General features: G+C 52.7%; 3 protein-coding genes across 8 annotated transcripts in view; 1 reads left to right on the top strand and 2 right to left on the bottom strand.

Moving 5' to 3' along the window:
• Positions 1-534: 534 nt before the first annotated feature.
• Positions 535-17,310, bottom strand: PLA2G6 (phospholipase A2 group VI). Of its 4 annotated transcripts, XM_065848067.2 has the most exons (17): positions 17,026-17,296; positions 16,666-16,909; positions 15,923-16,138; positions 14,941-15,121; positions 13,221-13,408; positions 11,869-11,965; positions 10,752-10,934; positions 10,434-10,542; positions 9,691-9,843; positions 7,953-8,043; positions 6,760-6,923; positions 6,089-6,239; positions 5,769-5,905; positions 4,996-5,150; positions 4,110-4,277; positions 2,895-2,968; positions 535-1,809 (listed from the first exon to the last, which is right to left on the bottom strand). In XM_065848067.2, the coding sequence occupies exons 2-17, from the start codon at positions 16,872-16,874 to the stop codon at positions 1,668-1,670; spliced, it is 2,418 nt and encodes an 805-aa protein (XP_065704139.1). In that variant the 5' UTR covers positions 16,875-16,909; positions 17,026-17,296; the 3' UTR covers positions 535-1,667. The 4 variants fall into 4 exon arrangements, with proteins under 4 accessions (XP_065704139.1, XP_065704130.1, XP_065704147.1 ...); XM_065848058.2 differs by having other exon boundaries at positions 16,666-17,294; XM_065848075.2 differs by lacking the exon at positions 9,691-9,843 and having other exon boundaries at positions 16,666-17,291.
• Positions 17,311-17,535: 225 nt separating this feature from the next.
• MAFF (MAF bZIP transcription factor F) lies at positions 17,536-21,166 on the top strand. Of its 2 annotated transcripts, none has more exons than XM_071801903.1 (3): positions 17,536-17,808; positions 18,979-19,035; positions 19,118-21,166. In XM_071801903.1, the coding sequence occupies exons 1-3, from the start codon at positions 17,788-17,790 to the stop codon at positions 19,529-19,531; spliced, it is 492 nt and encodes a 163-aa protein (XP_071658004.1). In that variant the 5' UTR covers positions 17,536-17,787; the 3' UTR covers positions 19,532-21,166. The 2 variants fall into 2 exon arrangements, with proteins under 2 accessions (XP_071658004.1, XP_065718902.1); XM_065862830.2 differs by having other exon boundaries at positions 17,536-17,892.
• A 920-nt stretch (positions 21,167-22,086) lies between these two features.
• Positions 22,087-25,396, bottom strand: part of TMEM184B (transmembrane protein 184B) — a 30,293-nt gene continuing 26,983 nt past the window's right edge. For both annotated transcript variants that reach the window (XM_065841218.2, XM_065841226.2), the window contains one exon: positions 22,087-25,387. In XM_065841218.2, coding sequence (XP_065697290.1) covers positions 25,146-25,387 — 242 coding nt within the window. In that variant the 3' untranslated portion in view covers positions 22,087-25,145. The remainder of the gene's footprint in view (positions 25,388-25,396) is intronic.

The raw sequence follows: 25,396 nt of genomic DNA, 5'->3' as shown, positions 1-25,396 counted from the left end.
AAGCCCCTTAATTCCACAATCTCATTTGTGAAACTGAAGATCAGAAGGCAGATAATCAGTTTTTAGCCCTGTTTGTGACTCAGCACCCACACTCCGGCCAGTGGTGTTCCTCAGGATCAGTGAGTACCTGGTTCAGGAGGTTTGCAGCAGTTACCTTGTCCAGGAACCACCTGGCGATACCAAAATTAAAGCCCCACCTCCAGTCATTTGCATCCCATGGGATTTCAGTGTTCCTCTTTTTAGGCCCAGCCACAGCTCCAAGAGGATTCTCGTACGGGAGCTCGTCCAAAGCCTCTCCCCTGGCTGCAAGGCTGTGCTTCGTGGGACATCCACCACTCGCACCATACACGTGTCCCAGGGCTGGCTGCAAGGACAGGCCATTCACCTCTTCAGCCCACACAAAGGGTATAATCCTGCATCTCAAGAAGCCAAATGCCTGATTTTCTACCTGTAAGAAATTAAGAGGCTACAAGAACCCCTCTGGGACCATTCAGGATGGAGAGAGAGACAAGACAACCATGGACTGCACAACAGTGGAACCAAAGCAAATCCTCTCTTTATTTCAGGTCATGTTAGTTTTGCATAGAAGCACTGTTCACAACAGCAGTCCCTCCAGTCACAAGCAAATTATTAAGAATCCAGTTTTTTAGGTTACTCCTCAAAATGCCTCCAAATAGGTACATAAATTATTTATAAATAAACAAAATTTACTGCAGAAACACTGACTAGTCTAGCAGTCACAATGGGATTTCCAGCAGCAAAAAAAAGTGAACCCAAGTTGTCACAAGGTCAGCTTCTTTGGTGGGAACTGATCTTAGAGAATTTCAATTCCCTGTCAAGAATAAAGTAAAACAATTTGTCCACCAAGCCAAGGCAATTGCCCCTCATCTTGGGCTTGCTGAGACTAAAAATCAGACTTCTGTATCTCAGCCCTTGAGCAAAGACTAGTTCAGCAAGCCAGGTGGCACGAAACAGTCTCTGGGGTAGTCGCTCCCACCCTGGGCATAGTCAGCACCTGTGGTTCCAACCCATCTTGGAAGGGAAAGCAAAAGGTGCTACAGAAAACAACTGGCTCAGAAAAGGTTCCACCTTCTCCCAAGACCAGCCTCAACATTATGCAGCATATCTACTGCACAAAGCTACAGCATTTCTGCCCTACTTCAAACCAGGCGTGTTGAGGGAAGAAGAGTCTCTTTTCCTCACACTACGTACTCCAAAACACCTTGGCCCCAGCGGGCCAAGTAATCCCTGCAGCTTTATCTGGTCTTGGCCCATTCTGTGATGTCAGAAGGTGCATGGTGCTGTGTCAGTGGAGGTGCTGCACAGGCAGGAGACAGACTCCAGCTCAAGACAGGGAGGTGGGGGCTCTGCCTTCTGGGAAGGACTGTGCAGTCAGAGAGCAAGGCAGCAAAACTGGGCAGAGCAGCAGAGATGGAGCTACAGTAGGAAGGTAGTTGTCAGCATTTCACAGCTGTCTGGGAATACGTGCATGTGCCCAGGAATACATGTGTATGTGCACTGTTGTCTACTAAATATCACTAATTCATCAGTATTATTAGTAGTAGTCCCTCCCCCACCTCAACATCTTGGTTCAAGGGCAAATCAGAGTCATTTCAGTGTCTGCTGCTCCTTGACATGCAGATGCAGAATGGGAACCTCCAGGTCAGTCATCGGCAGAGATGTTGCACCAGCTGCTGAAACTGCTCCCGCTGCTGGTAGATGTAAAGCTGGGTGTCCCAGAGAGCATTGACCAGCACCGTGTCGTTCACCTCATCCAACATCACCTCCGTGTGCAGCTGAGGGCTCAGCCTGCAGACGGCAAGACAACATCATCAGCTAACCACAGATGTTGCAGAATAAGTTCAATCAAACTAACTCTTAAATTCTATTCTGTTCTTTCAGCTGTATTCCTTTGTTTGAATAACCTATTTTAGCATGAGTAGCCAAACAGCACAAGCAGCCAGGCTCACTGGAATTCCAGGCTGCATATTGTGGAACCTATTTCTTGGTGATGGGGGGGCCTTGAAGACAAGTACCAGGAGACAGAGAGGAAATACTTTCAGCAGGGGCTGCAAACCATCAAGATAAGAACAGTAAAAAAGCTGCCTGGAGGACAGAGAAAGCGAATCCAATACGAAATAAAGAAGACCCCAGAATCAGAATTAATATTGGACCAAAAGGCACACGGACAGCACATGAAGGACCTGTGAAGAGTGGGTGTGTAGATTGTGAGGGTTTAAAAGCCCAAGCCTCTTTTGTCTTAGGGTCCTTTGCCTTGAGAGGCACCCAGTCTGGACTGTTTCTTTGCTGTACTTTTCAATTTATTTTTTATTTTATATTTTAAATTATTTTTTTTAAGCACAGATGTCTGAGACTATGCTACAGGAAACCTAGGGTCAAGAACATTTAACGCAGATGTGAACACGAGGAGACAACGAGCCTGCCAAGCAAAAGACTTGTGTGAAGTGGCTCCCACTGTCCCGGACGCTCGCTTCTCTCTATCCAGACGGCTGGCAGAGCAGGGACCTTCTGTCTCCTTCAAGGTTCAACCAGACTCAAGGCTGAGCCACAGTTCAGCACCTGCACCAGTCCGAAAACAGGCTGTGTGTGGTGGAACAGGGTGGGCTGCACATCCCTCAAGGACCATGTTAGACACTATCTCCCAAGCCCCCACTTATCAACCCCAGACACAGCGTGCTTGGTGCATCAGCTCACACTGTATACCCTGGCATCCTCCGTGTGTCACTGAGGCACAAGGAGAGGGGGCAGGGGGACAGCTCTGGGCAGGAATGCCGCTGGAGGGGACACGGTTTGGGATGACGCATGCCGCAAACAGGTCTGAAGCGAGAGAGCTAAAAATAGGTCTGTGCAGAGAGCGGAAAGGAAGCTCCTACCGGAAATATGGGACATCCGTCATCTCGCACCAGGCCCTGGCACGATCCACAGCTGGGCCATCTGCGTCAGTGCACTGCAGGAGAAACAGCCCATGGTTAAATCCAGACTGTCACACCGTTCTCCCTGTGCCCATCACACCACTTTCCTCGTGCCCATCACACCGCCCTCCCCGTGCCCACAAGAGGCTCCCCTGGCACCAAGTCCAACTTGCAGTAGACACAGAGGGATAGGGAAAACCAGGAGCAAGTGTTATACTGGATGGCAACGTTCACCACCAAGAGTGGGGTGTCTTTTTCTTTGTCAGTAGAGCCTGTGATCACTGCAGACTTCTGGGCTATCCCTGAAGTAAGACAGAGGAAGCACAGGGACCCCTCTGGGTATTTTTCTGACTTTGGGAAGCTAAAAGAAGATAAAGTGACAGAATTAAGATTACAGTCTGAACCTCAGTTCTGATCTTTCTGGCTTTCATTCATTTGGAGTGTTTTCACATACAACATTTAACAAGCTTCCTTCTGAAGCATGCAGGAATGTATCTTTATAACACGCTCCTAACCACAGCTCTGAACTACTGCTTTTTATTAGTGATCCTCGCACTTCTCCAGTATTTACTAATTTCCCCAGTGGGGATAACAAAACTTTTCTAAAGAAAACTGCTGTTTCCCAAGGCATGATTTTTTTTTTGGTCTAGATTGCTCTGATGATAATCACACACAGAATCACAACTGGGTTGGAAAAGACCTCAGAGATCATCAAGTCCAATCCTTGGTCCAACTTCAGTCCATTTACTAGATCATGGCACTAAGTGCCATGTCCAATCTCAGTTTAAAAACCTCAAGGGACGGTGAGTCCACCACCTCCCTGGGCAGGCCATTCCAACGCCTGACCACTCTCTCCAACACTCCCTGGAAAGATACTGAGTTTCACAAACTCACACCTAAGGGTCACTGACCACCATCCTCTCCTCAGTTCCTTTCAGCTGCAAGAACCTCCCTTGGCACTCAAAACCCCAAACAGGCAGACATGGCTTCAGACCTGCTGTGCTCCCGCAACTCTTAGGTTACCCACTACGTCCATTCTTTGAACTGGCCATGGTCGGAGCAGTTCCAAGAAAATACAATTTTCTTCCAGAAGGAAGAAGCTGAAGACTGGAAACCTTCACTCTCCCGCTGCAAGCAGCCCCAAGTATTTTCCCCACCCCCTCTCCCGGTACTCACGCAATCCACCACCATCTTGCCGAGCTCCCTGGCCCCAAAGACAGTCTTCGCCAGCTCCCAAGGGTTGGAGGGGCGGAAAACATCCACAGAGCTCACTGGGACCTGCGGAGGCTTTCCTGTCCCCAGAGAGACCACCAACCCCAATTTTCGTACTTTCTGCTTCTGGCCCTGTGAAAAAACAGAAGATTTGCCTGCAAGGACCAACAGTTAAGGTGGAGCATGCCTTTAAGAGCAGCCTTGGGGAAGCTCTGAAAGCCAAGGCAAAAGGCCTTTTCCCTCTCCCATCCTTCCCGCCTGGTGACACAGGTATAATCCACATGAGTTCAACAGTTGCACTGTTCTGTTCCTTACAACCCTGGTTGCACCCAAACCCAGGGGATCACCTCGAAGATGAGTCCTGGGACCAGACAACTATAAAACAGTCCAACTTATTCTGGCAACACACCTCCCATTTCAGCTACAGGGAGAAGCAGCTGCCAGCAGTCAGTCATCTTTCTGAGGAATGTGCCACCCCACACCATTCACTCTTCAGCCTTGCAGAGTGCCCCTGCTGTTGTCTTCTCCATCTCCTTTTGGGCAGAAGATGGCCCTGCAAAGCTGCATCAAGGGCCACACACAACCATTAGAACCACCAGCTGAATCATCCTTGTTCCAAATAGCAAGGACAGGCTGATGGGGCAGCCTCACATCCCTGTCAGAAGAGGTATGTCACCTCAAACACCATTCCCAACACATTCCTCTCCATATGCCCCCTTCTAGGCTGCTGCGCTGCTAATTTGCTTATCCACTAGAGAGGGGTCCACTCCCAAACCCTCCTCCCCTCCAAGGGAGGCTCAGTGGACCAAATAAAGCCCCAGTTATCAGTCAGGACCAGGATTTCCCTCACCTTCTTGATCAGCGTCTTGTTGTACTCGTGAATCTCTGCCATGGCATCAAGGGTCGGGTTGTTGGCCAGCAGCCCCCCATCCAGAAAGCGGCCTATCGGCCGGAAATACGTGGGAGCCGCACCACTGCAGCGGGCAGCACGCCACACGAGCTGGTCTGGAGGGAGAGAAAACATACAGCCTCTTGCAGCAACTTCCCCGTGTGCAAGAAGGCTTTGCCAACACAAAGCAGGAGGGCTTACACTCCCAGAAGAACCTGCCCTAGAGAGTTGTGCCTTTCTCCTAATAGTAGGGTCTCTGCTTGGATGCATGGATTATTTTGGGGAGCTTTAGAAGATGTTCTTAGCACTTGCTATGTATCCTGGGTCAAATTCACCCTCTACCAGCTACATTGCTGCTATTTTGGCAGTGAAATAGTTACATTTGCTGGACAAAGAAAGAAGCAAGCCGGAGGTGGCTGTTGGCTTCAGTTCCACAGCTTTTCCATGTGAATCTGCTCCTGAGAGCCCTCACTGTAGGCAGGACTCCTCTAGCTCACCCCTTCCCCATGGACCTCACTAGCCAGCCCTTGTTCCTGGTACAAGAGAAGCCAAGGGAGATGGAGAGAGGAGAGAAGGGAAGGGAACCATCGCTAGGATCAAACTACAAGTCAAAATCAGGGGTGAGACACTACTGGGACACTCCAAATTTCAGAGCAATGGGAACAGGAACAGGAAGACTCTTGTCTCTGATGGACAACTCCCTCCCCTGCCAACTGCTGTGTGCCAGCATTTACCTTCTGGCTGAGTGAGTGGTTTGAAAGTTGCGCTTGTCTTGTATTCAGTGGAGGTTTTTGTCTCTGGTACAGGGTAATTTCGGAAAAGGTGGAGTTCAGCTGGCTGCCGGTCACACAGCGTCCCTGTCACCATAACCCTGGGGGACAGGACATGACAGAATAAGAGTAAAATGGAAAAAAAAAATGTACTTATGGCTTCAACAGTCTACACATCACATTCCTCCAGATCTGCTCTAAGGAGAGGCTGAGCATCTCTGCTGTGAGAGGTCTAGAGTACACTCAGGACAGTATCAACCAGCACAGCCCCAGGCAGGACTTACTTGGGTTTTCGGACATCTGTCATTTTGGTGTTTTCCCCAAACTCCTTCTTCAAGAACTCGTCCAGGGGCTCCGACTCATAGGGCCGAGACCCCCGGAACACCATGTCCTTCATGCGGAAGTACAGGCAGCGCATGTAGTCCATGGACTTCCCTGAGACAGGCAACAGCATCGGCAGGAGCAGGGGGCAGGAGGAAGGGCAGGTAGAACAAAGAGCACATCAGAGCTGGGACTTCCCAGAACCAGCAGGAGATGGGAGGCATGACTCCCAGTCTCATCCCCTTCCCAAGCTGCCTGCCATCTGCTCAGAACTCAGCAGCATGACTGGGAAGGATTAAAAAAGAAGAGTAAGCCTGGACCATCATTTCCCACTACCAGAAAGTGTCCATCACCTTGTTGTAAAACCCCCGTGGAGACAGTAGGAAAAACAGAACATTGCACTCTGCCACCACACACTTGCCAAACCCCAGAAAGCTGCTCAAGGCCAGCTGATGCGAGAAGTGAGGGCAAATCCAGGTCTATGCTTTCCTTCACTAACAAACATTCCTTCCTCCCATTGGCAGGGACAACAAATCTCAGTTGGGATTCAGAGAGGCAGCTCCTGCCCCACATCCACTCCCCACAGAGGAGCCCACACAAGCAACAAGGGGCCCATAATTTGCACTATTCTCACCATGTACAATAGCCAAGGCCAAGATCCCGCCAGTGCTGGTTCCCGCGATCCAGTCAAAAATCTCACGAATGGGACGGCCTGCAGCCTTCTCTATAGCCAGGAGGAGCTGGATGAGCACCAGGCCACGGATGCCCCCTCCATCCAGGCACAGGAGGCGGTCCTGACTGGAAAGAGACAGACAGGGATGACTGGGAGCTGTGGAACAGCTTACAAACCACAGCACAGCGTGGGAACATGGCCCTGGGCATGGGAAACTAGGCCAGTAACAAGAACATTGCTGTGGGCAGTGTAATCAGTGAGCAAAAATATCCAGTGGTGCTTCCCCAGATGCAAAAAAGACTGGACACGGCTAGATAAGTCTTGTTAGAGATGGTGCAACACCACTTGCTCTTTTAGCCGTCTCTAACCTCTACAACAGAGAGGCACGGGGTCATAGAATAGTTTGGGTCGGTAGGGTCCTTCAAAGCTCATCTAGTCCAACCCCCTGCAATGAGCAGGGACATCTTCAACTAGATGAGGTTGTTCAGAGCCCCGTCCAGCCTGGTCTTCAATGTCTCCAGGGATGGGGCATCTATCACCTCCCTGGGCAACTTGTGCCAGTGTTTTACCACCCTCATTGTAAAAAAATTTTTCCTCATGTCCAGCCTGAATCTCCCCTCCTTTAGTTTAAAACCACGACCCCTTGTCCTATTGTCCCTGCTAAAAAGAACATTCACAAGATGAAAACACATCTAAGTCCCTTACTACACAGTAATGGGTAGTGTCATAAATGAAAAGCAGACAGTCCCAAGTTCCTGCTCACAGCACTTCAGTGCCAGCCCTCCCTCCGGTCCATGCAGGATGAGGTGCAGGCTCTGCCCAGGCAGCGCAGAGTCTGGCCAAGGGGCTGGGTGAGGGTCCGGGCAGCACATGGAGGTGGGGAAATCACAAAGCCAAAACAGCGTTTGGTGCCCAGTGGCAAAGTGGAGGGACAGAGCAGGGGTTTCACCTGCTGAGCTTGGGCTCCACTGCAGCTCCGGGGCTGCAGGCAGGAACAGGCACAAGGTTCTGCCAAAACCAGCAACGTTAACAGACACTAAATAATGTCAACTCTGAGGATGCCACATTCACAGGTGTAGGTGGGGAGAATTCACACACACGGCTTTCACCTTCAAGATGCACAGGAGCCTGGACAGAAGCTGTTCATCACTTACATTCTTTTGCCCTCATTGGGTGAGTCCACAACATCTGGTGCCTTCAGAAACTGTCCAAGTGTTGTGGAAACATACAGAAGGTCCTTGTACCCTGAAAGGCCATAAACATGCAAAAGGAAAACCATTAGAGACCCCTTTGCCACCTGAACCCTCTGACACACATCTCAGAGACAGAAGTCAGCCAAATTATACTTAATCAATTATTCTTTCTACTTTCTCTCTGCCCCCAGAAGCCTGATCAGGGTACCCAAACCTCCCACCCCAGTGGTAAATCATTTTTACCATAAGCACATAGAGATCACACAACTCCCTAGTAGAATACAACTCCCTGCAGGAAACACAAGCCATCCTACCCATAGCCACCAGGTAACCCCCCCCGACAGATTAAACTCCACACCAAGGAGGTGAAACCCCAACATCCTTTAGAGCAGATGCACTGGCAAAGATGAAGGATTTGTAGAAGCAGATGATGAGCACAGCAGGTGAGAGTGAAGGCAGCGCCTAGAAGCATGCCCACTACACAGTTTACTGCAAGCCATAAGATAAAACCTAAATCTACTCCTGTGAGGAAACCTTGGCAGGAGAGCTGTGGGGGACAGGGAGGCTTGTCATTACCCCTCAGCCGACATACACCCAGGCCACCCTGAGTGCGAGGCACCAATCCAGCCTACGTGAGAAGCCAGTCTGTGAAACCAAAAAAAGAAAGAACAGGAGAAGAGAAGTTAAATGTTCCTGCCAGCACCCAGGCCAGAAAGTGGCTGTGGATGACAATGAATGTGGTGAGGAGTTTCTTCAAGGGCCAGAATCCATGACAAAAAGGGGACTTGCTCTGTCACTGCATCAGAGCTGAAACTGGGGGCATCACCTTCACAAGGCCATGGTGAGAAGAAAGTCCTGGTGTCACCAGCCTGTGAGACTTGTGGTGACACAGACACACTCCAGGGCCTGGGGGGTTGTCCTCTAGCCTTTGGAAAGAAAACCACCAACCTGAGAGGGGAAGTGGATCACAAGTGGCTTTTATCGGACTACACAGCCCTCTCGCAAGGGTCAGAGCCTCTCTCCAAGCCAACTCACCCACTGCCCACTACCAGAACCCCTGATGCTGCCTCTGCCCAAGCTCCAGAGGTCCCTGAAGGAAGAAAGCCCAGCACCTAAAACAGACCACGTGCTTATTCACACAGCCTGGGCAGTACAGAGCACAAGCTACAACACAATCATATGTCATAAAATACGCTTTTCCTATGCATAACATAAACCCTGTGACCAGGGTCGCTTATCCTGGGGCCTCATCCCTTCCCTCTCACAGCTGCTGGCCTCCAGGATCTGAACAAGTGACATTTCTAATTTCCCTGTGCCCAGCATGATACTGGGAGGTCTTCAGGGCAGACCAGCAAGTACTTCCCTTTCTGTACATGTTCCAGTAGATAGAGTGCATACAGGCAACTAAGTGCTACACCTCTTCCACTGGGGCAAGAAAATCAGTCCTCCCTTTCCTCTCTACAGAGCTGCATTGTGTCAGGTCTAAAAAACAGAAGTTTAAAGTACGAGAGTTTAGAGTACACACACAGGAAAAACAGAGAAAAGAGACAGGATCCTGCAACACCTGAATGAGGACAGTCATCAGAAACGAAGAGCCAGGAGACAGTTCCCAGAGCACAGCCCATCTGAAGAAGAGATCTGAGGTAGCACTGTGAAGCAAGAAGGAAGCAGAGCAAGGGAGGTCCAGGGGAGGCTTTACCTAAGCTGTTGAAGCTGCTCCGCGAGGAAGGTTGGCCTTCCAGGAAGAAGGAGGAGGCAGATGGTGCCAGGCTTGGGGAGTCAGGATGGGGTGGGTGGCAGCGTTCGGTCCCTACAGTTTGCAGCAGGTCTAAGAGCACTTTCCGGTTCGCACCTTAGGTGACGAAGGGGGAGTCACAGATCAGAAAGGGAATCAGTGCACGCACACACCCGGTGGGGGTCTGTCAAATTCATAGCAGCTCTGATCCTCTCAAAACCTCTGGGATCACCCAGGGAAGGGGGAACCATGTCCCAAGTACCTCTCCCTGAACACCAGGCAGCAGGACTTGTGCACAGCAGGGCTACCCAAGGCTGTGCAGATTTAAGGGTGTGTGCCACACACTTCTTGCCACTGAAAAACTGCCCATGCCTGCTTACGCCTGGGCAGTTCAGCAGCACTGTGACATCCTGTTGTGAGCCTCCAGTGCCTGACACCGCGCCTTGAAAGAGGGGGAGTGCATGCCAGCTTTTCCTCTTGGATCTCTGTCTCACAAAAGAGAAATTCATCAAGGGCTATTAACAAAAAGCCTATGCCACTAGCTCAGGTAGTGCCTACCCTGTGAGCGACTAGAAGCTGGGAAAGCATGTTGGAGAAGCATCACTCATGCTCAGTGTGTTTTTAACTCTCCCCAAAACACTGGTTTAGCCACCAAGGGGAGATGGGATGCTAGTTCACCCCATAAGGCTGCTGACATGCTCCCTCACCTTTGCTGCTCCTGGCTGCCAACAGCCCCGGCGTCTCCCCGAAATCATTGGGGATCTCGACATCTCCTCCAAACACAACGATGGCTTTGATCATATCCAGGTGGTCATGCTAGGGACAAGAGGAAGTTCAGTCAAGACCCAGGCTCCCTTTGGCTACATCATCTCTCATTACCTCCTTCCCCTTTTCAGTAGCCAAAGCACTCACAAGGGATCACCCCATGAAAGACAACAGCCAGGATTTCAGAGGAGCCTGTCCCTGTCTCAGCCCTTCAAGAAGAGTCCTTCTCTGCTTCCCAGCAGCCTCTGTAGAAAACTCACCTTCATGGCCAGGTGCAGCGGCGTGTTGCCATCCTGACCCCTGGCATTGGTGTTGGCGCCGTGCGTCAGCAGTACCATGGCACAGTCAAAGCGTCCCCTACTGACTGCGATGTGCAGAGCCATGTCCGCCGTCCGGCTGGCCACATTCACCTCGGAGCCGTACTCAAGCAGCAGCCGTGTCATCTGTGCCCAAGCGTGCACATGCCAGGTCAAGAAGAGAGAAAGCGATTGTGACAACAACTGTCTGGGCAGTCAAACGACCCAGGCCTCACGGCAAGCAAAGCAGGGAAAGAGGCAGGACCCTTAGCCTGGACACAGCTGGCTGGCAGATGTTCCAAGCACTGGAAACAGAGTTTTTTCTGTCTTTTACCACAGAACTAGTTGGTGGTTTCACAATCTGGCTAGATCTCCTGGGTGTTTTGGGACTTATATGCAAGCATAGCAACTGGCTGAGAGCAATGAAGAAAAAAGTTCCTACTTGGGCCAGAATCTTTGCAGACTGGAGGGAAAAAAGTTTGCTTTTTGATCTTCCCTTTATAAGCCAAGCAGATTTATGTCTGCTCTGAAACTCCACATTTCTGAGAGAGATGTGATACTGCAGGAGGGAAAACAGTCCTGCCATAGGAATGTCCTCTGCTTGCAACAAGCACCATTCAGGTGCTTCAGCATGGCTTATCACACCACTGATCACCCATCTCTTAACAGAACATGGACCACAACCCACATGCTACCACTCTGTGCCCACCTCACACTCTCCCTGTGGTTTTCAAGGCATCGACCTGCTTTCTTCCATGAAACGGTCACCAATGAGAAGAGAGCTCCCCCCAGGGGTCACAGTGATACTGCTGCCATTTCCCCAATGAAAAGGAAAAAGGGACAAGCTGGCAGTTTCACAGCCAGAGGTGACACTGCAGATGAGCCCACCAGCTTGTTTCACTGCAAGGCTCCACTGCGCCATCACCTGTGACAATGCAAATCAAACACCGAGCTGCAGGCTGGGCTCTGACCCTGCCAGGGCTCTGCACATGCACTCAGGAGAGGGAGAGGTCAGCAGCAGAGGAATTAAACAAGTGTCGGATGGCAGCACGGGCCATCGTCACAGATGGGCTTAATTTACCTCTGCCTTCTTCGCCCAGTGCAGCGGGATGGCTTCATAGCGCGGGTCCTTGGAGCGAACCTGGCCAGCATCTGCCTCCAGGATGGCCTGGGCACACCTGGCAAAGACAACGAGGGGAAGGGATGGGTGGCTGACATCTTGACTTGAGACCTCCACTCATAACAGCACCTGCCTCTCCTGCCCAGAGCCTGTCAGGAAGCCCCTCAGCAGCAGCAGACTCTCTGCCGTGCCTGCAGGTTCCTCCGCTGCTGTTTTGTTTTGCTGGTTTTAGAAAGGAAAGGCACAACAGGAAGCAAACAAGCAGCACAGTGTTCAGAGGAAGCAGGAGAATCCCTCCCTAATGTCAAGACATAAAGCAACATCTGGGTATTTCTCCAGAACAGGAATATGGCATTTCTGGAAACTCTCAAGACACAAGGGGAAATTCTCCTCTTCTCCCTCTCTCTCCGTGGAAACATGGGGATAAAACTGAAATAATTAAATACTTGCTGAAATTAAGAATCTGTGTGCTTCCCTATGAGTTAGAAATCACACCTATTGTGAATAGAGCAGTGTCCAGTCCCTAGAAGGTGTGGGTAGGTAGACTTCGGAAACAAGCATATGCTTTCCACTCTGAAACACCACCAAATAAACCATATACAAAAGATCAATCAGCGCTGCAATCTAAGGGACTTAAACACATCTTTGACTTGTCAAAAGCACTTTTCAAAATGCTGGAAAATCAGCTAGCAGCAGCTAGTGCTGACTTCAGAACCCTATTTGTAGAGCTCAGACACTCTACGAAAATTAAGTATTATAAAGCATATACAAAAAGCACCAGATTTCTCCATGGAAAACAATACAGGGAGTCAACATCATGCCTCTTTTGATTCAGTTCCAGAGTGTGTTATTAACAGTCAAAAGTACCTTCGGCCCACAGGAGACAGAAATAACGATGCTTTGAAATGAAAGCTTATTAGGATCAGAGCACTCAAAGACAGAGGTAGACCGATTAGCAACACTATTTAAGCATCAGTAAATCATCTCCTTACAGCTCATTCTGAGAAAAAAAAAATATTTCACAAACCTTAAAAAAAAAAAAAAAAAATCTAATCTGCGTCTTTCTCCTGATGTCTGATACTAAATATTATATAAATTCAGGGAAAAACTTTTTTTTCTGATTTTTTTTTTTTTCCCACACCAGCACTTCTCTGCTCTTTTGCAAACTCGGTGATGCAGCAGAGGACAGCATAGGACACCTTCCTACTGAGCACAGCCCTGAAAGGGGTCCAGTTTTGGACAACCCTGAGCAAGCAGCCAGGTCCCCAGACTGGCAGAAGAGCCATGTTCCGGCAGCCCCAGTAGTTCCTTACCCCTTCTGGGAGAACTTCAGTGCTGTGTGGATGGGGTAGCCCAGCGTCCCCACAATGCAGCAGCTGGCACGGCATTTCAGCAGCGAGCGCACCATGTCCTCTTTGCCCAGCTGACAGGCGAGATGCAAAGCTGTCAGCCCTTCATGGCTCAGGTGGTCCAAGCCAGTAGTTGGGGTTCTGCCCAGGAGCTGAGAAGAAGAGACAATAGATAAATAGACAGACACAGAAAAGCACCGTCCCTCTTCCTGAGCTCCAAGGACAGACTCTGGAGCACTTGGTTCCTCACAACACTGCAGCCTGTCTTCTCCACACCTGCTTCCAACACAGTAGCTATGTAAGCATTCCTTGTTTTCTCTCCCTAAAGGGCTGATCGCTGCTTTCTGCACCCCTTCCTCTGACCCAGGTGCTTCCACAACACCTCTCAGCCACAAAGGGCTCCGAACACGTTGAACAACACAGCCCAGGGTCTCCCACTGTGTGATCCAGGCCCAACCCAACCTAACAAGTGCAGTGAAAACAGTAACCACTGGTACTCTACTGCTGTGGCCCCATCAGTTACCGTGGCCAGTCAGCTCAACTTCCCTTGCAACTCCACCATTGCTGTCAGAAACAAACAGGATTCTGTTTAAAATATACACGTGGACGTATGTTTGAATGAATTTTCTTATTCTCCCCTGAAATTTTAGAACTGTTATCTGTTGACTGGTTTGTTACACAAAAATATCCTACTGCTGTACTGGGAAAACCCTGCAAGCCCTGGTGCACACAAGAGAAGTAGGAATTTAGTTTCTTTTCTCTGGTTTAGTAGGGAATCAAGAGAGAAAAGAAACAAACAGACAGATCAGACCTGGGAGCATTTCTGTAACAAGAAGCCAAGTTACTGCCATCAGAAAAATAAAGGAAGAGGATATCTTTAATACAAAGGCCCTATCTGCCCTGCTCCATAGCATAGCAAGGCCAAATCACCATCCCTCCCACATCACAAATTAGGAAACCCCAGCAGAGTCTGGCAGGCAGAGCCATCTCAACAGGTATTGGGCAAATGTCAGGAGTGCAGCCGTAGGGCAGAGATGATCTTGCACTGGCACCGGCTGCTGGGGAATCAATAGACCCAAGGAACCCAGGCGGAATGGCCACCCACACCCTTAAAAACCCCGTCACTCTGCCCCACGCTTCTCAGCAATCGAGAATGCCCCTGGTTTCAGACTGTCTCTGCCTTGAGGCTCTGACCCCTGTCCCCTGTGCAAGGCTACTCAGTTCAAACAACAGGTTCTGCAGCTCAGGAAAGCTCAGGGCAGCTCAGATCTGTCCTTTGGCCTACAGGCAACACACGCTCCCCCGCAGCAGCCCAAACGCATGCTCCCCCATGGGAACGCTCTGCCCAGAACCAGAGGAGACGGAGAGGAGAGAGCCAAGGGCTTGTGGAAAGGCAGGATAAGGCCTGATGCAAATGTCAATCAATGAAGGACACTTTCTGAGGAAATTTGCTTAATATCCCTGTTCCACTGCAGGGTGGAATATGTAGCCTGCTTATGGGAAACAGCACCAGTAAAGGGGGAAGAAAGAGGCTGAAACCAGCCTCAAGCACTGACTCGATGCTGCAGCAGAGGGAACTGACTTTCTCCTCCCCTGCCTGCAGCTGTTTTCCTGTCTCCCTCCTTACAGCACAGAGAGGACCTATTCCAGTCCTGCTCCCCCCCAGCTTTGAAATCGCTCCCACCTCAATGATCTGGGGGTTATTCCCTCGCACAGCATAGTGGAAAACCGTCTCCCCGTTCCTGTCAGTGATGTCCAGCCGCGCATGGCACTCCAGCAGCTCCAGCAGGCACTCCATGTCTCCCTTGCGGCAGGCCAGGTGCAGTGGGGTGCAGCCATCCTCACTGTCCGTGCTGTTCACGCAGCTGCAAGAGAGGAGCCAGCGTGAGGCCAAGGAAGGGCTGTGACGACAAGGACGCGCAGCTGCCCTGGAAGCTAACAGGAAGGTACCTCCTGTGTCTGTGACAGGCCCAGCTGGTGCAAACCAGGAGGTTCATGAAAGCCCAGCCTCTTGCCAGGAAAGGGCCACCAAGCTGCTTGGCCATGGACCCTCTCCATGACATGCTGCTCCTTCCTCTGCCCCCCATCTGGGAGAAGCTCCCCCTGCCCAAAGAAAGGCAGGAGACAGGATACAGTCTGGATACAGCAACCTGGTGGAGGTACTGCCATCAGTCCCCCAGTCCCCTAACTCCTCACTAGTCTCCCCTATCCTCAACGAGTTTGTCCATGGAAAGAGAGCGACAGCTTGTGGCTCAAAGCAGTTTCCAGACAGACAGTCCTACCGTACCTCCTCTCTTGTGGTTTACAAAGTCAGGCACAACCCCATCCAAAAAGCAGCTCCAGAAGGGTTCTAAGAATCTAACTAGTGCCTCTGGCAAAACATTTTAGCTCAAACACCACAGCTCCAGGCTCTAACATCCAGAGCAGCAGGCTTAAAGCCAACCAATAAGCTTACAGAGCAACCATTGGACCCTCTTTGCTACCACATCTGTCATTTAGGCAAGACACACCAAGGCCACCACTTTTAAACTCAACCTCTGCAGTAATCGCAGGTGTTAAGCTCCCCCAAGAAGCAGCCCCTGCTGTTCCCCCAAAATCTAGCCTACCCTGCCCTCTCGAGCTCACCCCCAGCACAAAGCCCACTCGAGATCCCTTCCACCCCTTGCCTCAGAACATGGTTGTGCCGGAAGCTCTCCCGATGGCCAATCTCCACTGCGACGTGTGCCGAGGACCAGCTGGGGTGGTTGCGGAAGCAGTCGCTGAGCTGCTGGAGATCCTCCAGCAACAAGGGCTGGCGTGAGCTCTCGTAGAAAGGGCGCAGTTGCCCAGCATACTGCTCAAAACGTGCCAGGGCATCTGTTTCATTGTCGAGCTGGAAGAGCCTGGAAGAAAGGCAAATGCAGTGTTGGTCCTGCCCAAAGAAACAACCTCCATCCCATGATCTGACAGAAACAGCTCTTCTCCAAAGAGTTGTACTGGGGACTTTCCTATTCCTCCACATCTGGTATCATAGTTGTTCCAAGTGAAGAAGGGAGCCTATATTGTCAGCCAAGAGCATCTCCTGTTCCTGAGGAACATTAACTTCTGGGCTGAAGCATCCCCTGCTCCAGATGCTAGAGCAGCAACGGGTACAAGCAGAAGTGCACGTATCTGCAGCTGTTCTGACCCAAGTACCTATTTCACAGTTGGCTGTTTTCACAGTGTTTGGACTCTGTCCTGTCCCATTCCCACAAGCTGTTTTGATGACAAAACTCCTCCACCAGCACACACAAGGGCCTCCCATTCCTCGTGAGCCCAGCTGCTGACTGAACACATCACCCCACACCCACATCTGTGAAGTCCTGAGACCAGAGATTTCGGGTCTTCAGCGTCACGCTTGAGCAGTGGTTGTTAAAGGTCTGTCACTTACCGGAAAGCCACCTGTGGGCTCTGGGGATTGAGCAGCAGGCAGTCCCAGGAGCGGGCGAGGCTGTTCCTGTACAGGACCACCCTCCCTTCCTCCCTCAGGCAGGTGTGAGCGGCGTACTCGGCAGTCGACACCTCCTTCACCCGGTAGGGGTTGGTGAAGATCTGGGTGACGCTGCTGATGGTGTCCACCAGCCGCCCGAAGAACTGCATCGTTCTGAAGCCTTAGGCGGCTTCTCCCGCTCGTCCTGAGGGAAAACTGGTCACAAGCCCGGCCCTGAACTCAGTGACACGGGGCCAAGAAGGGAGACCGGAGAGCCGCTGGGGCGGAACACTGCCCAGGAGGAACGCCCGGCATTGGCACCTTCGTTTTCTCTCGTGGTTCTCCCGTGAAAAGCACCCGGTTCCCCTCAGCGCCTCACTGACAACACCGGCCTCCGACCTCCCTTCCCCGCTTCGGCGGGAAATACTCCCCTCCACGGCCGGCGCCAGGGAGGCGGAGCGGGCCCGGCGGAGCGGGGCTGGGGCTGGGGCTGAGCCGGGGGCGGACCCGGGGCCGGGCAGGGAGGGGAGGGGAGGGGAGGGCAGGGCAGGGTAGGGTCCGGGTGCGGCACCGTCCGCAAAGCACGACGGGCGCCCAGCGTCCTCCGCGCGCAGCCCCCAGCCCGCTTTGCCGGCCGCCCGCCAATCGCCGCACCGCCCCCCGGGACGGGCCAATCAGTGGCGCCGCACCCGGAGAGGAGTGATTGGGACGGGGTAGCGCGGCGAGCACCGCTGCGTCACGCCCACCGCCATGGTGGAGGAGGGCGGAAAGGCGGGGAAGCGCCATCTTTGTGAGGGGCGGTGGGGACGGCTCTTCTTAAAGCGGCAGGGGACCATTCCGCTGGGGTTGGGTGGGGCCGTTCTGTCCCTTGCAGGGCCGTTCACCGGGCGTGCGTCATCCCTAAAACTGGGGAAAAAGCAGCAGTGTTGGAGAGCGACTGCATTCATCGCCCGGTGCGTTTGACACGCAGGCAGCAGGCGAGGAGCGGGGGTCACCCGGGCGCTTTAAGAGCAGGGACCGCCCCGCGCGGCGGTGGCCGCGAGGGGCGGGGCGAAGGCGACGTCACCGCATGACTGTGTTTTTATGAATGAAAAGAATCCGCGGGTGAGTAATCGTGAGGAGCGGGGCTGGAGGCGCCGCCCGACGGCCCGACCCGACAGCGGCCCCGCTGGTCCAGCGCAGCCTCCGGTAAGCACCAGCCGGGCTGGGGCGGCGGAGCGAGACCCTGCCGGGGCGCCCCTTCCCTCCCCGGCTTCTCCCCGCCGCGGGTCGGCTGGAAGAGGGGGGCGGCGGGGTCCGGCACCGGCTGGAGGCCGATCTGGGGAGCGGGGCCGGGGGGAGGGTGTCCCCACTCGGGGCAGTCCGCGTTTCCCTCCCGAGTCCTGGCCACCGCCCAGAGCGAGCCGCCACTGCCGCTCCCCCGGCTCCGGCTCTCGGCCCGGATTGCATCAGCTTCCAGCAGCCCCGGCTCCACCTTCCCCGCCGCCCCCTCCAGCCCCTCACCTCCCCGCGGGGCGCTCCCGGCCCCTCTCGTCCCTGTGGGGCTCTGCTAACGGGGAGGGGGCTCCCCGATGTGAGATGCTGCTCGGCTGCAGCCCGGGCTCCCAGCCCTCTTCCCTAACCCAGGGACGGGGAGGGACCGGCCACCGGCGAGGGGACAGGCGCCCCTTCAGTGACTTTTCCCCCTGGCCTGCTGAATCACGGGGAGGTCACTTCTCGCTCGCCCACGCTGCGTGGCCGCGGCCCCGACTCTTCGCTCCAGAGCCTGCGGACACCCGACCCTTGCACCGGGAGCCGCGGTGCCCTCGCCCGCCGGGCAGGGGGGCGGCTGCGGTGGCACCTCCACGCGGGTCCCGGCTGGGTGGCTTCGCCGCCGTTTCGCCCCGTGGGACTGCTGCTGCTTTTACTTTCCTTTCGGCCTCGGGCGGATCTCGCCTGGGTTTCCTTCCTGAGGGGAAGCATCGGCCTCCCGGCAGCCGGGCTGGGGTGTTTCAGGACTACTGGGCAACGCAGCATCCCGACCACTTCGGGGCGGGATGGGGGAGGAATGGGAGCTCCAGCCTTTCGTCGTTATTATTATTTCTTGCAGTCATTATTACTATTATTATTGTTATTATTAATACTTACTTTTTTTAAAAGGAGTAGAGATGAGTCACAGTGCTGGCAGGGGAGGAACATGAGCTCTGGGCAGGGGGCCAGCAGGGCCAGTGTCCTCTGTGCCGAGGCAAGAGGCATGGGCTGGTGGTGACCAGCTTTTCTCTTGCTGTTTGGCAGGGCCAGCGTGAGGAGGCAAGGATGGCTGCAGACGGGCTCTCCAGCAAGGCCCTGAAGGTGAGCACCAGCGGGACCAGGGGGCTGAGTGGGCCGGGGGCTGGTTTTGGGGTTCTCAGGCAACCACCCCTCTCTCCGGCAGGTGAAGCGGGAGCTGGGGGAGAACACACCGCTGCTATCGGATGAGGAGTTGATGGGGCTGTCGGTGCGAGAGCTCAACCACCACCTGCGGGGCCTTTCCAAGGAGGAGGTGGCAAGGCTGAAGCAGCGCCGGCGGACGCTGAAGAACCGGGGTTACGCTGCCAGCTGCCGGGTGAAGCGTGTCTGCCAGAAGGAAGAGCTGCAGAAGCAGAAGATGGAGCTGGAGTGGGAGGTGGACAAGCTGGCGCGGGAGAATGCAGCCATGCGCCTAGAGCTCGACACCCTCCGTGGCAAGTACGAGGCCCTGCAGGGCTTCGCCCGCACCGTGGCTGCCCATGGGCCCTCTGCCAAGGTGGCCACCGCCAGCGTCATCACCATCGTCAAGTCCGGCACCAACCAGGCCGCCTACTCCTAGTGCTGGCCTCCATCCCCCGGATGGGCACAGTCCTTCCCGGGGTGCTTTCCCCCACAAATTGCCTCCCATCTCCTCCCTGACCTCCTCCCTCCTGGGACCTGTACCCAAAATCCCCCTTCTCCCATCCCTTGACCTCCAGCTCCCCTGTGTCGGGAGCTGCCGCAGCGTGGGTGCTGAGGCAGAGGACAGGACCCTATTGGTGGCCCCCAAAGTCCCCCAGCACCATCCCCTGCTGCAGCCCCCCTGGCCAGGCACCCCTCGCCCTGGGGGTGCAGGCAGGAGAGGGCAAGCCTGCACAGGCAGCACTGGGGAAGCGTCCCATGGCTCCAAGCTGGCAAGAAAACACCAGACGCCTCTGGTTTTGCGGAGGGCACAGGAGAGCTGAGCACAGGCCAGGCACTCCCAGGAGCATGTGCCAGGAAGGGAAAGGAGGGGAGAGAGTTTTCACAGCGAGGGGCAGAAGGGATATGATGGAGAGGAATTTCAGCATTGGCCCCACAACTTGGGCCACGGCTGGAGCAGGGGAGGAGGTGGCAGCATGGCAGGAGTCTCCAGGGATGGAGATGGCAAGGGGAGGTGGCAGGTCAGAGAGGGAGAGAAAGTCACTGCAGGTTGGTAGCTGGTAAAGGTGAGTGGGATGGGGAAGTGCCATGACAGCCTGAGGCGCTGGGGGAGCCCAGAGGTGACAGTGATGGAGTAAGGTTCCTTGGGCAGGGGAGAGCTGGGGGACGTGAGCTGGTTAGCCCAGGCTGGCGCACTCAAAGGGGAGAAGCATTGATGCTGGTTTATCTCTCTCCATCACGCACATCCTTCACGCTTCTTCCTGCCCATGGGACACTCAGCCCACCCGGGTGTCTCCAAAATGCAGCAGCACCGGCAGGAAGGAAGCGGAGGCAGCTGGAGCAGAGATAAACACTGTTTTGCTCAGCGCAGGCCAGCTTGTACAGCCCCACCAAGCGCTCCCTGGCGCCCCACCACCTACAGAGCCAATGAAAACGTGCTCCTGGCCCCCAAGAGCCAGAGCTGCAGAGGCAGAGAGGTGGAGCTGCAGGAGGTAGGAATCGAGGGCAGAGAGCATCCCTGCTCCTGGGAGCCGCCTGGCAGGCAGGTAGGCACCTCCCTTTGGTTTTCTTCCAGCTTGGACACCCGTGTGGGACAACCGGCTCTTCGGCAGGCTGAAATGCTGAAGAAGAGCTGTGTTTGCTACATACAGACAGAACAGGGGAGGTAACAGGAGGCAGAACCTTCTTGGCTTCTGCTGACGTAGATGATCCCCCTCTTCCTGCCCCACGCCAGCCGCCCTCGGCTGCAGCCTCCATCCCTCTCTGAAGAGAGGTGCCCACCACTTGTGGAAGGGGCACTGTGATTAGCATCCCCCCACCCCAACTCCTCGTGGGTTTATTTATTGCACGAACATAAGTTATTTTCACGTCCTCTTTGCCATTCCGCCTCTCGGCACAGCCAGGATGTTGGTACAGAGCCGTACTTTATATTTTATATATGCAAATCACATTTTATCTTATATAGAGCAAAAAAAAAAAACTTATTTATTTTCTGATTTACAGTATGTGTCCTACCTGACTCCTCTGTATTTTGTAGACTTTACAAATAAAGGAAGTTCTCTTTTTTTCCACAGTGAGAGTGCATTTGGTCATTCCTCAACTTCAGAACTTGCTGTGTCTCAGCGAGACTGGGTTTTCTACCTCCCTCTAGCTTTGTTGCAGGACATGTTCAAAAACAGGGGATGAGGGACAGCTCATAACTTTTTAGGACAAACACTGATTTCTAGTTTGTGGAAGAGCTCAGTAAGCAAACTTAATGCTGAACATCACACCCAAAGTGCTTTTGGGAGCAGCTCAGCTGTGCTGAATCAGCTTTTCCTAGGAAAGGTAATACATTTCAGTAGAAAAATTCCCTCCAGGCTGCCCTTGGACCTGGTGCGGAAGGAGAGGCAGGTGCAACCAGGGCAGCTCTACCCAAAAACTCCCCTGCTGAGTGACCTCACCAGTGGGAGGAAAGCAGGGAGCTCATACCTGTGGGTGGCAGAAGGGGAAGGAAGTGGGGCAGGTGCCAAACCTGGAGGTGAAGCCAGACCTCCTCCCCATGGGGAAAACCACTACTGCTTGGAACTGAGGTGTGAGCAGGTCCCAGTCTCCTGGCAGCTTGCAGCACTCACAGCATGGTTCTGGGCGTTACATTCATGTTTTGTGGAAAAGCCCAGAGCCGCTGTTTCAGGGGCCCATGTCAGGGAAAGCAGTTCCCTTTCTCCCTGGATGTTTGGCACTGAGCACCCAAGATCAGGACTCCTCTCTGCTCCAGGTTTTTGTCAAATGGGTTTCATTCCTGCCCTGGGCCATCACTGGTGTCTCAGCCCCAGGATGTTGTGGTGCTGCTTCTCCATCAGCTCCTGCTCACACAGATGGCATAGCGCTCTGCTCCCAAGACAAAGACTAGGACAAGGCAGCCCAACCCACTAATCCTCAGGCCCAGAAACAAGCAAAAACACAAAATTGTTTCAGAGAAGTCACCCAAACAATACACAGAGGCAGCTTAAGTACAATCTATATTATCTCTATATTTTTGTCATATTTGCTTATTTCTGCAGAGTATAACATCACAAAGACCAAAATAGAGAGCGGCTTGTCGCTGAGCTCACATCAGTTAAACACAATAGGTACAAAACTAGGTGACTCTGTCTTATTTATCATACATTTTTTTCAGTTGTTTATATACAAAGAACTACTCTATATGGAAAAATAATAAACAAATCCCATGGGTATGTTACATGGTAAGCAAGAAGGAAGGAAGCAGAGGGGAAACAGGTGAGAAAGAGCAGCTCCAAGGGCCTAATTCTTGAACCAACATGTTTGCTGGGGCCCTGGGCTACTGTGGGCAGTCCTGTAAGACCACAGGTGCCTTGGCCTCCTTGGTCTCAAGTTCTGGATCTTTTAAGATTTGTTCCTCCAGGCCAGAGCAACTTCAAGTCCTTGCTCTGGCACTTGCCCAGAGATGATTTTGTGTGGCGGTAAAAAAAAAAAAAATATATATATAAAATTATAATGCATGGTAGTTGGCTGTTGTTTGGGCGCTAGTTCTTCATCAGGTTTCTCCAAAGGCAGCTAGTGCAAAAGGGCTGTACTTTAAACCACTATGTACAGGAAGCTTTGAGAATACCCAGATCCTCTGCACAGCGTATATATGTAGCATACATTTAAAAATAATTTTTAAAAATGCTTCCCCAAGCCTAGATCATCTTCAAGCTAGCAGGGCAAGCCCAGATCTCAGCCACCCAATGCAACAAAGGTTGGGGACAGTCACCAATTCAGTGACATTGGGATATCATCAAGGCCTGCAAATGCAGGGAAAGGGGAGGAAGGGATCACGTCCCAGGTCTCACTTTCCTAGGAGAGAGGGCAAGTTTAACATAAATACCTCACCCTAAAGAACTATTAATCAAAGCCATGGAAGATAGAAGGAAAGCCCATTCAATCTTCAGCCCTGCTTTCCAGGTGGTTTACTGCATGAAGAAATGGAGTTTTACACCAAGCCCACACAAAGCCTGGCAGATAGTGTTTGCATGTCCACTTAAACAGCGAGTTTTAGGAAAAAGCAGTAATTGTGTGGCATCACAGGATGTGTGCAAATGGAGAAATCCAGCAGCAGAGAAGCTGCTGGAACCACTGGTCCTGCTTCCAGCTCCCTCAGAGTCAGCACTGCTGCTCCCACCTGCTTCACCGTCCCCTCAGACACACGAGTACAGAAGGAGACACGGTCCTTATGCCCTTCCCCATCTTACCCTCACAGCAGGGAGCAAACCTCCCTCTCTTCAAGCCCTTCTCCCCACGCTTCTGACCACAGGCTTCTGGCAGCAGTGCTGAGGAAACGAGGAGCTCTTCGCTCACAGTTGCTTCAGAGAAAGTGAATGTGCAAGTACACAGATGAGGAGACAAGAGGAAAGGTAAATGCCAGGCAGTGAACCAGACTCCAGTTCTCCCAGCAGAGCAACAAGGGGCAATTTGGAAGCGTGCAGGGCTGCTGATGGCAGAGTAGGTATCAAGCAGGAGAAGCAGAGAGACTATGGCAAAGCAGAATGCAGCAGCTCGCCCCAACCTCTCCATTTTGCTTCCTGCTTGGGGGTGGGGGCATCTGAGCTATGGCCCTTGAGGGTGCTTCCCCCTCCTCCACTAGACATTTTAAAGCAAAGGGCTTTTCCTGGTCCCTGGATAGATCTACGTAAGGATCATTTTTATTTTGGCTCTAGTAAATACCTATGGGCCAATCCAAAACCCAAGAAAAGCAAAACGAAGCTTCTTTTCCCACTCCCATGGATGCTGTCTCCACCCTTGATAGCATCAAGAGTTGCTGCAGGGCCTGTGAAATGTGCAGCAGCAAATGCCACCTGGGAAACTAAGAGAGACAATTTTAAGCGGCCAGGTCATGTCAGTTTTCAACTCTGCTCCAGTTTGGCCCAGAACAGCTATGAAGATAAAAAGTAAGTGTGCAACATCCCTTCTCGAATACTCCAGCCCAAGGACAACACTTGAGCAGCTCACCATGAAAGTCACTGATGACAAGCACAGGTAGAGCAACCTGTGAGAGACCAGGACCTTCTCTGGCAGCTACCTGGTGCGATCCACACCTTTAAGAGGGGCAGGTATGTTGATGGGGGACACAAAACAAGAAGAAAAAAACCCCAACATTTTAGCATTTACATATCTTCCTTTCATAAAGAGGAATTAAAGGGCCAGAGCTCTACAAACTTCCACCACCTATAATAGTCAGTCCTCAGTTTTGTTAGCAGGAGACAGCTGCTCCAGGGAAGCTTCTTGCCACAGGAACGCAGGGAAGACGGGAAGCTTGGACACCTGGTGATTAGAAAACCCTGCCCTTGTGAGACAGTAATTCCATCCCTGCTGAGGTTCAACAAGCTCCAGCTTTCATGGGGAGCCCCCCCCGCCTCCCATGCAGGGAGCGAAGGAAGAGGAAGGAAGTCCTGTCCTTTTCCCCTTTGCTCACTCAAGTACAGGACTGCACAACCAGGTTCTTAGGAGTGTGGGGGCAGAGGTTCCTTACTATGTATTCAAGGTAATGGCTACACACACACCAGTCTCTGATCTGGTCCTCAGGAACACGTATTGCGGCACCCTAATCCCATTTCCTGAGGATCACAGTGATGCTAGTACCAGGGAGCTGGGGGAGAAAACTGTGCCCACATCAACCACTCAGGGAGAATACAAAGCAGTTGGGTTGTCCAGTTTTTAAAAAATATCAAAACAATTTTTGGCCACAACTCTGGGCTCTGGTCAGTTATGCTCCACACCAAGTAGGGCAGGTGTGGGGGCCAGAGCTCCAGACCCTGGAGCTTTGCTTCAGTTAATTCCAGTCGATCGCTGCTGTAAGGAACAGGCTCGAGAATGGAGTCCTGGCCATTCCCCAAGTCCGCACCGCTCATCGTGTCCATACCCACAAAAGCTAATGGGAAGTGCCCACTTCTGCAATCTGCACTCTCTAGGAAGTGATATGACTGGCGTACTTCTGCTTCAATAAATTAAAAAAAAATTTAAAAAAACAACAAAAGAAGGAAAATGACAGCCTGTGCTGGCAGCTTCCCTTCCTAGAATTCATCATCAGAGCTCAGCAAGAGGGTCTTCTCGTTGTCACGGGCACCAGAGCAGCTGTGGGAGCGCGAGATGACATGACTACCATTGCGCCAGGGTGGACCATGCTCCAGTGTGGACTGCTGTGTGTACTGCTGGTAGGCCGGGGAGAAGTTGTGGATCGCATCTTGGACTATGTCATGAGGGTTCATGGTCTCCTTGAGGCTGCTGGAGATGCTCTTCATGGGAGCACAGCGACCTGTTGGGG

The sequence above is a fragment of the Patagioenas fasciata genome, chromosome 1 (assembly GCF_037038585.1).
Source record: "Patagioenas fasciata isolate bPatFas1 chromosome 1, bPatFas1.hap1, whole genome shotgun sequence".
Lineage (NCBI taxonomy): Eukaryota > Metazoa > Chordata > Aves > Columbiformes > Columbidae > Patagioenas > Patagioenas fasciata.
The sequence above is the reverse complement of the archived record's forward strand: the minus strand, read 5'-3'. Positions and strand labels throughout refer to the sequence as shown.